The 13,897-nt window shown below is 48.3% G+C and overlaps 1 protein-coding gene across 3 annotated transcripts in view; it reads right to left on the minus strand.

Moving 5' to 3' along the window:
* Positions 1-13,897, minus strand: part of NOS1 (nitric oxide synthase 1) — a 151,039-nt gene that overhangs the window by 117,251 nt on the left and 19,891 nt on the right. For 2 of the 3 annotated variants that reach the window (XM_009426346.5, XM_016924328.4), the window contains exon 2: positions 2,420-3,564. In XM_009426346.5, the coding sequence (XP_009424621.2) occupies positions 2,420-3,144 (725 nt within the window). In that variant the 5' untranslated portion in view covers positions 3,145-3,564. Of the gene's footprint in view, positions 1-2,419; positions 3,565-13,897 lie in introns of those variants that run through there. The other variant, XM_063785030.1, reaches the window with a different exon arrangement.

The following is a 13,897-nucleotide window of genomic DNA, read 5'->3' on the forward strand; positions in this document are numbered from 1 at the left end:
CAGGTGTGAGAAGTTAGGAAAACTCTGATGCACTGGCACGCTGAGGTGGGCTGCGACAGACTGAGGGGCCACCAAAGGGCAGTTTGGGAGGAAGGTGCATGCCATGCAGTGCCTCAAACACGTTAAGCACACTCCTACCTAAGGACTCTGCACAGATCTTCTCTCTACCTGGAGTCCCCATCCCCTTCCCACCCCCTAGAAAGCTGCCAGACTCCCTCTCTCCCTTCCTCCTGGCATTTAATTAATTAATTATGAGACGGAGTCTCACTCTGTGGTCCAGGCTGGAGTGCAGTGGTGCGATCTCGGCTCACTGCAACCTCTGTCTCCCGGGTTCAAGCGATTCTCCTCGCTCAGCCTCCCAAGTAGCTGGGATTACAGGCACCCACCATCACGCCTGGCTAATTTTGTATTTTTAGTGGAGATGGGGTTTCACCATGTTGGCAGGTTGGTCTTGAACTCCTGACCTCAGGTGATCCGCTCGTCTCAGCCTCCCAAAGTGCTGGGATTATAGGCGTGAGCCACCTTGCCCGGCTGTATTTAAATGTTGCCTTCCTAGTGAGACCTGCCCTAGCCTCCCTATTTAAAAGTTCTCAATATTTCTGATCCCATCCTTCCCTGCTTTTTTTTGTTCCTTTTTTTTGAGACGCAGTCTCGCTCTCGCTCTTTTGCCTAGGCTGAAGTGTAGTGGCGCAATCTCAGCTCACTGCAACCTCTGCCTCCCGGGTCCAAGTGATTCTCCTGCCTCAGCCGCCTGAGTAGCTGCGACTACAGGCATGTGCCATCACGCCCAGCTAATCCCTTTCCTGCTTTCTTTATCTCCTTTACATATATCCCTAACAGACAGTCATGCATCGCTTAACGACGGGGACACATTCTGTGAAATGCATCATTAGGCAATTCAGTGATTGTGGGAACATCATAGAGTGCACTTACACAAACCTGGATGGGAGAGCCTACTCCACACCTTGGCTATACGGTGTAGCCTATTGTCTCCAGGCTACAAACCTGTACACCATGTGACTGTACGGAATGCTACAGGCAACTGTAACACAATTGTAAGGATCTGTGTATCCAAACATATCTAAACATGGAAAAGGTACAGTAACAATACAGTTTTATAATCTAATGCGATCCCTGATACATAAGCGGCCCTTTGATGACTGAGACATCATTATGTACCTGTAGCGCATGACCTCATTACATATTTATATATTTATCTTATTTACCACCAGTCCTCCCCACTATACTGTGAGCTCCCCAATGGCAGGGGATTTGTTGATTTCATTCATTGCTCTACCCTAGAGCTTAGGACAGTGCCTGACACACAGTAGGTCCTCAATGAACATTTGTTAAATGAGTGAATGCAGGGGCCTGGGGAGCTACCTTAATCCAGGCCCCCAGATTGTGGGGGGTGGAATGTTCCTGAAGATCTCTAAGTGCTCTGAGGACAATTTGGGGTTCTTGGGGAAAGGGTTGGGAAATCTTGGCCTGGATTTTTTGGTGGCCCCAGACTGAGCCTCCCTCTGGGTATACCTAGACCCACCCTGGCAGCATTGGGGGCTGTAGCGTCAGTGCCAGACCTAAGATGCAAATGGAAGGGGGACAGAGAAACTTCTCTCTGTGTTTAATCTCCTGACCCATTATTTGACTGCCTGGCCCAGCTGCTGATTTTCTCCCCATAGAAGGAGCTAGCATCACCCACTTTGTTGCCAGCTTTCCTCCTGCAGAGAATTGAAAACATTAATCTGGCAAACACAGAGGGCTGGTACCCAGTTCTTTAAGTTCTAGTCCCAGCTCCCACATAATCCCAGCAAGACTGCGGTTTTTAGGAACCGGGGCCAATTCTAGACTTTGATTCCCTTCTCCTCCTTTAGAATTTTACACATCCTGGACTGGCTGCAATGAGGAGAAAGCTGATTTAAGCTAAGGGTTGCCCAGGACTCAGCTCTTCCCTCCTGTCTTCCAAGGGTTTTTGCAGAGCCACACACCCCAGGGTGCCATGCACACACGCCTCCCACTTGCTAGGCAACCTCAGGAAGGGCAGCCTCCACTCCGAGCCTCCGTCTTCTCACTTGGGAAACATAGATTGCAAAAATGCAAGTAAGTTTCCTGGAGGATTATAGGGGATAAAGATGAGAAGACACACTGTCTGCTACCATGATGATTAATTTGCTCTGGGTTTTGTGACAAGAGAAGCATCCTAGAAGCTATGCCCTGTGGCCTCTTGTGAATGTAATTTTAAGTGAAGATCAAGGGGGACGTGAAGTGGTTATGCAAAAACAGGTATCTGAGACAGCCCAGGTTGGCTTCTGGGCTATGAGGCTGAGTCTCAGTAGACGCACATGCACACACACAGGCATACACACACACACACACACACACACACACACACACACACACACACCCCTGTGGAGCTTACCTGTCCACCTGGATTCCCATATCTTTCATCTCTGCCTTGGCAGGTGCCCCTCCCTTGACCCCTCTGCTCCCACTGGTGAGAAGGCTCAGCACAGGCTCTATCTCCTTGAGCAGTTCATTGTTCTCCCCTCTGCCTTGGAGGCTGACTCTGGTTGCTTTCTTCGCAGGGTCCTGGCCTGGGGGCCTGGGGGCCAGGCCGTTGGCATGGGGGAGTGAGCCAGCCTCCTGCCCGTCATCGTAGGCATGCTGAGGCCCATTCCCGGGACCCGAGGCCCCATCCACTGCCAGCGGCTGTTCTTTGCCGGCCGATGGCTGGTGGGACAGATCCACGGCTTTGGTGGGGGGACCCAGGGGCTGTGTCACCCGGATGGTCTTGGGGGTCCCATCACCTGTAAAGGTGGTCTCCAGGTGCGTGGTGAAACCTTCAGGACCCCTCAGAATGAGGACCACGTGGGTCTCGGAGGCAATGCCTCTGAGTACCTCCAGGGCGCTGTCATAGCTCAGGTCCACCAAGGGCCGGCCGTTGACCGCAAGAATGATGTCTCCGGCCTGGATGAGGCCACTCTGCTCTGCGGCGCCCCCACGAATCAGGTCAGAGATAATCACGGGCGGCTTACTGACCCGCTCCTTCACCAGGAATCCCAGGCCCCCAACTTTGCGCTTGAAGAGACGAACAGAAATGACATTGGGCTGGATTTGCTGAACACCGAACATGTGATCCTCCATGGTAACTAGCTTCCGAGGGGTCCTGTCTGAAGACCTCACAATGCTATCAGGCCAAGATGATTTCACCAGGAGGATCCAGGCTTCAGGCCACACCGAGAGCAGGAGCCGGGGTGACAGGTGCTGACAAGGCTTCAGCCCTCTCTGTCTTTGACGTCAGCTCAGCGTCACCCACTCATGGCTGGTGGCCCGTCGGTGGCATGATTTCCTGCGTCCGCCTCTCTCCTTATTCTCTAAGGAAGTGATGGTTGACCAGGCAGACGTCAAGAGAGGCGGTGGGATGTGTCCCTAAGGTCAGGCAGAAAGGGGAGGAGATGCGTCTGGTGGCTGTGTCTAGAAGTGACGCATGATAGATGTGAACTATTCTCTGGGTATCTTCATTGCCAGCCTGTTAGATGCGGATCAGATCTGAGGCATCATGAGCTGAAGAGGAAGAACAGGAGGGGATGAAAAGAATTTAAAAAAAGAGATTGAAGTAGAGTGCCCAACACCACCTTGAAAACTGAGGTAGAAAATGCAGCCAATTGACAAAGTCTAGACACAAGACACTCCAGAATTTCAAGCCAACCTAGAAACAAAATCCTTCTTCCTGGAGGGGCCACCTTTCAAGGTTAGCTGCAAATTACCTAGTTTCACTTCCATGATCAAAGCCCTCTGGGACAAAAGGGTCTCCCTGGGCAAACATGGACAGTCAGCCCCAGAAATCAAGTGACGAGAATCAAAAGACCTCTCTTATCTCTTTCCCACCACGAGAAGTCATCAGTCCAACTTGTCAAGCATTCTAGTTGCTCTCTGTGTCTTGTATACATTTTCCATCCATAGCTCGGGGGCTCAGCTGGCACAGATTTTTGGGCTCTCTGTTCCAGCCACTCCCAAAGCCCAGTGGAACGGGAATGACACTGCCTTCCATGGACCCAATGATGACGAATGTCAGTTGGCCTTCATAACCATTTTTGTAATTATTAGCTTGTTCCATGTTCAAAAGGATAGGCTTAGTCACACTACAAACATAAATACTAAGAAGATGGGTCCACACAAAATTGTGGAAGACACTTGTGCTCCACAGACAGCTGAAACTCTGATGGAGAAGGGGAAACATAGGAACATTGTAGGCACTCAATGAACATTCGTTGATTGAAGAAGGAAAAATCCCAAAGACTAAACACGGCAGACACTTTTTGAGCACGTTCGCTCTTAACACGTATTTGTTATTCTCCTTTGATCCTCACGATAACCCCTCAAGAGAAGAGGAAAGGGAAGCTTGGGAAGGTTCAGTAACTTGTCCAAGGTCACATAGAGAATAATGGCAGGGGGAGGATTTGACCTGGAGCCTGAGCTTTTAAACTTATACTCTAGCTCTTTCAAATTTATATTATAGTACAGGTATGGTGGCTCACACCTGTAATCTCAGCACTTGGGAGGCTGAGGTGGGAGGATCGCATTAGCCCAGGAGTTCGAGACCAGCCTGGGCAACATAGCAAGACCCTTTCTCTATTTATTTAAAAAAAAAAATCAGGCCGGTCACAGTGCCTCACACCTATAATCCCAGCACTTTGGGAGGCCAAGGCGGCGGATCACCTGAGGTCAGGAGTTTGGGACCAGCCTGGCCAACATGGTGAAACTCCGTCTCTACTAAAAATACAAAAATTAGCCAGGCGTGGTGGGGGGTGCCTGTAATCCCAGCTACTCAGGAGGCTGAGGCACAAGAATCGCTTGAACCAAGGAGGCGGAGGTTGCAGTGAGCTGAGATTACGCCATTGCACTCCAGCCTGGGCAACAGAGTGAAACTCTGTCTCCCCTGCCCCCTCCAAAATCAAATTTATATTCTAGTTATTTTCTTAACTCCTAACTTTCTCCCTGAAATGCTGGCATCTTCCAAGTCACTGACTCCCTCAGGCTCAAAGAAATGGGGTCTGGTTGGGGTACCAAAGGCCAACGGGGGCCCAGCTGGAGATGCTGTGGCCCAGGTGAGGGGCAAGCACCTGTAGCATGTGCCCACGGGGCCGTGTACACGCACAGTGTGGCACATCTGGGATGCGGCAGGTGATCTGTGGGTGTGGGTAGGGTGGGAAGTAGCTGCCCGTCCCTACTTGTAATTATTAGTTTGTTCCAAGTTCAAAAAGATAGGTTTGGTCACACTACAAACATCAATACCAGCAAGATGGGTAGGCGACATCAGAGAACCCTTCCATCTCTTTCCCTACTCCCCACTCAAGTGCTACTTCCATCTCTGTCCCAAAGCCCCTTCCTGCCAGCATCCTCACCATGCTTCAGCACCAGGAGGGAGCCCCCATCTGCCATGACTAACAAACTGACACTCACTTCCTCGTTTCCCTTTTAGCGACTTCCCAGGGTCACCCCAGGGCTGAGGCAGCTGACAAGCTCCTGCTGCCTCTGAGAGCAGAAGGTGGGTGCAGAGACCCCACCCAGAGGGAGATGCCACCTCCTGGATCCCCTCAATGGGGGGGTGTGGGGGGGGTTAATTAGCAAGTTCAGCCTCCCCTTTGCAGCCTGCATTACGTAACTCTGTCAGCCCCTCTGTGTGGGTGAGGAAATAATGAATCCCCGGGCTCAGCCTGGGCTGCGTTCTCCATCTGGCGTTGCTCTGTGTGTGTGTTTCTGTGTATTCACGCGTCGCCCGCGTGCTGTGTCATTTCTCTGCTGTGTGTGGCCTGGGTGTCGACCGGCTGAGTGTCTTTCGGCATCTTGCTGCTGGGTTCTGGTTTGCAGGGAAACCCATCCAGGACCGCTGTGCCCTTCTCTCTCCTTGCTTCCTTAACCCTCCCCAAGCCCCACGTCCTGCAGATACCAAACCCAGGATGCTCACTGTTCAGTTGGTGGCAGAGACAGCCGGGACCTCCAGAGCTCTCTTGAGCATCCCGTTTGGCATTAGGGCTTAATTCTTTAATGAAAGAAGCAACTGAAAAGCGACCTCTTGGGTAGGCAAGGCCCCCAAGCTGACTTCCTCCAGACTCTGGCTTGGGCCAGACCTTACTAAAGGACAGAGGCGGGAATTAGCCTTTGGTGTACTTTGCTTAAGGAAAAAAGAAAACAGAAATGAAGCAATTGGCAACGGCCCCTGGCCACTCTCAGCACGTTCTTCTCTCTTTCTCTGCTGCATCCTAGAATCAGGGAGGGCTCTGGGCTGGTGCTTGGGAAATTGGTGTGCTGTTTCTCTCTCACACCTTGGCCATAGAAAGGAAACTTGATCTTTGGAAGGAGTTGGAAGGAAGCTGGGCTGGGAAGAGGCAGATATATTTTCTGTCTGCTGAGAGACAGAGACAGAGAGGGAGGGAGACAGCAAGCTCTGGGTCTGAGCTCTGTCAATTAGCTTCTTTTTTTTTTAGACAGAGTCTCACTCTGTCGCCCAGGCTGGAATGCAGTGGTGCAATCTCAGCTCACTGCAACCTCCGCCTCCTGGAATCAAACAATTCTCTAGCCTCAGCCTCCCGAGTAGCTGGGATTACAGGCTCCCGCCACCACACCTGGCTAATTTCGTATTTTTAGTAGAGATAGGGTTTTGCCATGTTGGACAGGCTGGTCTCGAACTCCTGACCTCAAGTGATCCGCCTGCCTCGGCCTCCCAAAGTGCTGGGATTACAGGCGTGAGCCATTGCACCTGGTCGTCAATCATTATCTTAATAACAATTCCACAACACTTTCTCTGCCTCCTTTTCCTCCTGCAAAACATCCTCATCTATCCTATTTTTCATCCTTGTCCTGACCAACATCAGGTTCGGCTGTCCCCCAACTTTACAGATGAATAAATTAAGCTGCTATAAGGACACCCGCTTGTCCCGGTTTTTGAATGTCCAGTTTCCATGAGGCTCCGTAGGGAGAGCTGGCCGCCTCCTGCCCCAGGGAAGAGTTTTAAGGTCCTTCGTGGCTCTATCCGGGTGTTTCTGGGTGAGTTCTTTATTTTCTCTAAACCTCAGTTCCAAAACGCGGTCATTTGTAATCACCTCGTCTCTGAGTAACGGGGAGGGTTAAATGAAACAGTAAATGCAGAGAACTTGGCAATGTCATAGAGTAGTGAGAACTCAGAAAAGTGGCTTCCTATTATTGTTATGTAATAGATAATGATTTGGACTTCCTGGCTTTTAATTCAGTGCACTTTCTACTCTGTCACTGTCCAGCCAAAGGTACTTCAGGCGCCACGTAGAAGGGGGCCCTTCCCTTGAAATCACACCGAGGCATCTCATGCCGGTCTGGGTGGGGGGCACTGTCTACGGAGAGACGGCTGCTGGATAGAATTGCCTGACAGCCCTGCCTCCGCCCTCAGGAGCTGGGATTTTAAACAAATCACATACGCATGCTTGCCAGGGTACATACCATGGAAACAATACTTGGACCCAAGCCTCATTCAAGTAGTTCAGTGGCTTCGGGTGTATTTATTGCATTTACCTTGCTGTGAGGAAATTAGTAGCTGACTATCGGGGATGCCTGCCAGTGAGAGGGAGGAAGCCCAAATAGGCCAGCGTCTGCTACTCCCTCCTCTCTGTGCGACCTTGGCCAAGCCCCTCTCCACCCTGAACCTCATTTCTGCAACAGAAGGAAAGGTAACAGCAGCAGCCTCCTGTGGTTGAGAGCTTACTGTGCACTAAGCATTGGTGCCTGAGCCCTCTGCATAGGGGTTTTATTTAATTGTTATAGACTATATGAGAGAGAGAGAGAGAGAGAGAGAGAGAGAGAGAGAGAGACAGGGTCTTGATATCTTGCCCAGGCTGGTCTCAAACTCTGTGCCTCAAGTGATCCTCTTGCCTTAGTCTCCCGAGTAGCTAGGACTACAGGTGCATGCCACTACATCAAGCTAGTTGTTTTTATATTTGTAGAGACGGAGTCTCACTATGTTCTCGAACTCCTGGGCTCAAGTGACCCTCCTGCCTCGGCCTCCTGAGTTGCTGTGTCTACAGGCATGAGCCTCCATGCTGGGCCTTGTAAGCGCCATTTTTATCTGCACCTTACGGATGGATAAGGCAGATGAGGTTCAGGGACATAAATCAAGGAGGTAGATCTGGGTCTAAGGGAGTGGTCAATCACAGTCCTGAAAATAATCTCACAACACTATGCCTCCCTCCTTTTCCTCCACAAAGCACATCCTCGCCTGTGGATCTGGGTCATATTTGATTGCCCCATTTTATAGATGAGAAAACAAAGCTCCCACAGGGAAGCCTGCTTGTCCTGGTTTACCCGTGCTTTCCATTTTTAGCATTGAAAGATGAAGAATGTTAGGATGAAGAGGAGCCACCAAGCCTATCTAGTCTAGCTTCCTCATTCAGAAACGAGAAAACAGAGGCCTGGAGAAGCAAAGGGCTCATTCAACATGGACTAGCCATAGCTGGAGCGTCCAGACCTGTGCTGTCCAATATGGCAGCCGCTTGACACACATGGCCATTGAGCACATGGACTGTGGCAGGTTCAGTTGCAATGTGCTGCAAGAGTAAAGTGCACGTTGACTTTCAAAGACTAGTATGAGAGGTGATGGGTGCACCAAAATCTCAGAAGTCACCACTAAAGAACTTAGTCATGTAATCAAACACCACCTGTTCCCCAAAAAACCTATTGAAATAAAAAAATTTGAAAAACAAAAAACAAAGACTAGTATGAGAAAAAGAACATAAACATCTCCACGATGTTTACTGATTACATTTGAAATTATGCTGTTATGGATATATCGTGTTAAATAAAATTATTATGAAAGTTAATTTTCCCCATTGCTTTTCACTCTTCTTTCTTTTTTTGTGAGACAGGGTCTCACTCTGTCACCCAGGCTGGAGGGCAGTGGCACAATCTTGGCTCACTGCAGCCTCCACCTCCCAGGCTCAAGTGATCCTCCCACTTCAGCCTCCTGAGTAGCTGGGACTCCAGACACACGCCATCATGCCCAGCTAATTTTTGTATTTTTGTAGAGAAGAGGTTTTGCCATGCTGTCCAGGCTGGCCTTGAACTCCTGGGCTTGAGCAATCCTCCTGCCTCAGCCTCCCAAAGTATAGGGATTACAGGCATGAGCCACTGTACCCAGCTGCTTTTTACTCTTTTTTTTTTTTTTTTTTGAGACGGAGTCTTGCTCTGTTGCCCAGGCTGGAGTGCAGTGGCACGATCTCGGCTCACCGCAAGCTCTGCCTCCCAGGTTCACGCCATTCTCCTGCCTCAGCCTCCCGAGTAGCTGGGACTGCAGACATGTGCCACCATGCCCGGCTAATTTTTTTGTATTTTTAGTAGAGACGGGGTTTCACCGTGTTAGCCAGGATGGTCTCGAGCTCCTGACCTCGTGATCCGCCTGCCTTGGCCTCCCAAAGTGCTGGGATTACAGGCTTGAGCCACCGTGCCCGGCTGCGCTTTTTACTCTTTTTAATGTGACTTATAAAGCCCAACATTACACACATGGCTTGCATTATATTGCCATTGGGCAGCATGGGTCTAGAGTGTGACCGTTGTTCTTTCTGTAGCCTACCGTCCCTGGATCTCCTCAAGAACCTACTGGTAACAGCCAGGCAGAAGACACTTCTTAAAGTTTTCCCTTTTAAAGAAACCAGAAAAATGACAAAGAGGGTTTGCAAATATCACGTCACCTTTTGAAACTGACCTCTGGGAATAGGCATGGTGGGGGTAGCATGGAGAGAGAGAAAATCCACCCAGAACCATATGAATAGAGAGGTCATAGTAGAATGTCCCCTGGGCTAATAGTCCAGTATCCAAAATCTTGCTTCTAAGTGTCAGTTGAAATCTAACCCAGGGCTGTCATCCCAGCACTACGGGAGGCTGAGGCAGGCAGATTGCTTGAGGCCAGGAGCTTGAAATCAGCCTGTGCAACATAGTGATATCCCATTTCTACAAAAAACACAAAAATTTGGACAGGCGTGGTGGCTCACACCTGTAATCCCAACACTTTGGGAGGCCGAGGCAGGTGGATCACTTGAGGTCAGGAGTTCAAGACCAGCCTGGCCAACACGGTGAAACCCCATCTCTACTAAAAATACAAAAAAGTTAGCTGGGTATGGTGGCAGGCACCTGTGATCCCAGCTGATCAGGAGGCTGAGGCAGGAGAATGACTTGAACCTGGGAGGCGGAGGTTGCAGTGAGGCGAGATTGTGCCACTGCACTCCAGCCTGGGCGACAGAGTGAGACTCTGTCTCAAACAAAACAAAACAAAACAAAACAAAATAAAAATTAGGCATGGTAACACATGCCTGTAGTCCCAGCTATTCTGGAGACTGAGGTGGGAGGATCAATTGAGCCTGGGAGGTTGAGGCTGCAGTGAGCCAAGATAGCACCACTGCATTCCAGCCTGGGTGACAGAACAAGACCCTGTTTCATAGGCAGGAACTGAACAATGAGAACACATGGACACAGGAAGGGGAACATCACACTCTGGGGACTGTTGTGGGGTGGGGGGAGGGATAGCATTAGGAGATATACCTAATGCTAAATGACGAGTTAATGGGTGCGGCACACCAGCATGGCACATGTATACATATGTAACTAACCTGCACATTGTGCACATGTACCCTAAAACTTAAAGTATAATAATAATAAAATTAAAAAAAATCTAACTCATCTGTACAATAAATGTGTCATTAAAGACAATGAGGCAGATCTCTATCTGCAAATAAGAAATGAACTCCAAGGTATACCATTAAGGTGCAAGCAAGTCGGTTCTGTATATGCAAATGTAAAGATTATTCTGGAGGAAACGGATATCAATGGTTGCATCTTAAGAGGAATGTTACAAGTCAGTAGGAGGGAGATATACTTTGTATTGAATACCTTTTTTTCTATTTAAGTATCATGTAAATTTTTGAAATCACATATGTATTACCTTTTACATGAATAATATCAAAGAAAACAAAACCCAGCCTGCCTGTGAAGTCTTGACTCTTTTCAGTTTATACACCCACAAAATCTCTGATGGAGTTTCAGCCCTGTTTCCCATCTCCCTCCAATCTCATTTAAAAACAAACTCCAAGTCCTCCAAGTCTTCAAAAACAAAACAAAATACTGCCACCCCCAACACAAACAAAAGACTGAAAGCGTAAACCCAACTGCGCTCTTTTAAAAAATGCAAAACCACCAACTTCTTTACATTTCCTGAACTGCTAATTTGCAGTCTTTCCCCAGAGAGGTCGCCACCCAGGAATCAAGCTGAAGTGCTTTCTCCCATGCCGGTAAGTCATGGCGGCAAACCCACAAGTCCCCACAAATCTGGGGGTTAAGTTGGCATTCTTTGCCTTGGGGATCCCAAAGACACAAGCATCCTGAGTCTCCTCAGCCATGGAATTCCCCCAGTCTCATGGCTACAGTTTGCCTATGATGATGTCAATCTTCCCACCTCTGATGCCCATATCTCAGAGGTAGTAACAGGCTCAGCTTAGAGTTACAAGCACGAGCATTAATGATTGTTTAAAATGTGACACACACTCTGTTGTCAAGGCTTTGGGAAATCCCACTCTCTTACATTGCTGCTAAATACAACCTCTTTGAATGGCAGTTTGACAATATCTACCTCCAAATTTAAAATACATATATCTTGGCCTGACAATTCAAATGTCAGGACTTTCTCCTGCAGGTAACCTGAAAGGAACATCCTTAAACACATACAAAACTCTTCTTTGCAGGGTTCTGAATATCTGAATATCAAGAGATTGAGAAAATCTTAAGTACCCATCAATAGAAGACTATTAAGTCAACTATGGCCCATCCATACAACGGAATTCTGGGCAGGCATTAAATAAGCAGGATATTAGAGCTAAAAAGACCAGACCAATGAGGAATGCTCTTAAAGATACAGTGTTAAATTTAAAAGCAAGGTGGAGCACACCCATTTGGAAATATAATTATATGTCCATCCTACAGCTTCATCATGCATTCATCCATGTTTCCACATAAGCTTGGAGATGCACTGAACAGCTCTGGAAAATTATTCAAGATATCAGTAACAGTGGTTACTTCTAGGAAAGGGGGCTGGAAGGCTAGAAATTGGGTGGGAAGGAAGCTTACTTTTTATTGTATATTCCTTCATATTAGATTGCTATTATTTATTTATTTATTTTTGAGAGGGGGTCTCGCTTTGTTGCCCAGGCTGGAGGGCAGTGGTGTAACAACAGCTAACTGCAACCTCCAAGGCCTGGGCTCAAGTTATCCTCAAGCTTTGGCCTCCTGAGTAACTGGACTACAAGCACACACCACCGTGACTGGCTAATTTTTTAACTTTTTGTAGAAACGGTGTCTCACTATGTTGCCCAGGGTGGTCTCAAACTTCCGGCCTCAAGCAATCCTTCCACCTTGACCTCCCAAAGTGCAGAGTTTATAAGCATGAACCACTGTGCCTGGACTAAATTATTATTTTTTAACAATGTTTTTTGCATCAATTTTAAGAAAAGAGTAAGGTCTTTGAAGTCAGACTGTCTGATTCTCTACTTGGCTTTGTGATTGTGGGCAAGTTACTTACTCTCTCTGAGTCATAGTTTCTGCATCTATTAAATAGGGGTGATAATAGTGCCTATATAGATAGGGTGTCTGAGGATAGAAAGAGATAATAGTTAATGTTTTCTCCTTTTTTATTTATTTATTTATTTTGAGACGGAGTCCCACTCTGTCACCCAGGCTGGAGTGTGGTGGCGCAATCTCGGCTCGCTGCAACCTCTGCCTCCCAGGTTCAAGTGATTCTCCTGCCTCAGCCTCCTGAGTAGCTGGGACTACAGGCACCTGCCACCACTCCTGGCTAATTTTTGTACTTTAATTTTTAAATTTCTATTATTTTTATTCTTTTTTGAGACGTAATCTTGCTCTGTTGCCCAGGCTGAGTGCAGTGGCGTGATCTTGGCTTACTGCAACCTCTGCCTCCCAGGTTCAAGTGATCCTCCTGCCTCAGCCTCCTGAGTAGCTGAGATCACACCTGGCTATTTTTTTTTTTTTTTTTTTTTTTTTTTTGTATTTTTAGTAGAGATGGGGTTTCACCATGTTGGCCAGGCTGGTCTCGAACTCCTATCCTCAAGTGATCCACCTGCCTCGGCCTCCCAAAGTGCTGGGATTACAGACATGAGCCACTGTGCCCAGCCAATAGTTAACGTTTTCTATGTTATTACAATGCACCATAGACTAGGTAAGTGCCCAGGAAATGGATCCTTTTACCACCACTATTACTAATTATCATCACGTAAGCAGTCATTTTTCTATTGAGCATCCGTAGTGTCTGGTGGATGTGCTGCTTAAGGCACTTTGTGTTGAAAGACCAGGTAAAAGGTACGGACACGTGGACTGGTCCTGTCTCCCATGGGAGTCGATGACTGTCATTGGCTCCTTTTCGGAATGCTGCAAAAGCAGGATTCAGTTTGTCGGAACACGGCACATGAAAGATGCATCCAGAAGCACTGAGGCCCCAGAACTTGGTGGTGAGTCAACACCACTAGGGCGGGATGAGGAGGACGGTCTGGTTCATCACAAGGAGAGAGCTGCAGGGCTGTCATCCCGATGTTAGAATAGATCTGGGGAATCACAGAGTCTTCATTTCAGCTTCGTTTTGCAGAGCTCATTTACATGAGCTAGTTCGGCCGACGGGAGACCAATATATCCATTCATCATATGACAGAAAATTTCAGGGTTTGGGGCTAAGGTTCTTAAGTTCCTTCTATCCATGGACGCTTCAGTGGCACAAAAGCACAAAAGTGGCACAGATGCACTTCTGCCTCCCACCCTTGCCCCTACATACATGCCCCATTGCTGTAAATGCTGTGTGGGGGTCAAAGGCAAGAATTTG

The sequence above is a fragment of the Pan troglodytes genome, chromosome 10 (genome assembly GCF_028858775.2).
Source record: "Pan troglodytes isolate AG18354 chromosome 10, NHGRI_mPanTro3-v2.0_pri, whole genome shotgun sequence".
Lineage (NCBI taxonomy): Eukaryota > Metazoa > Chordata > Mammalia > Primates > Hominidae > Pan > Pan troglodytes.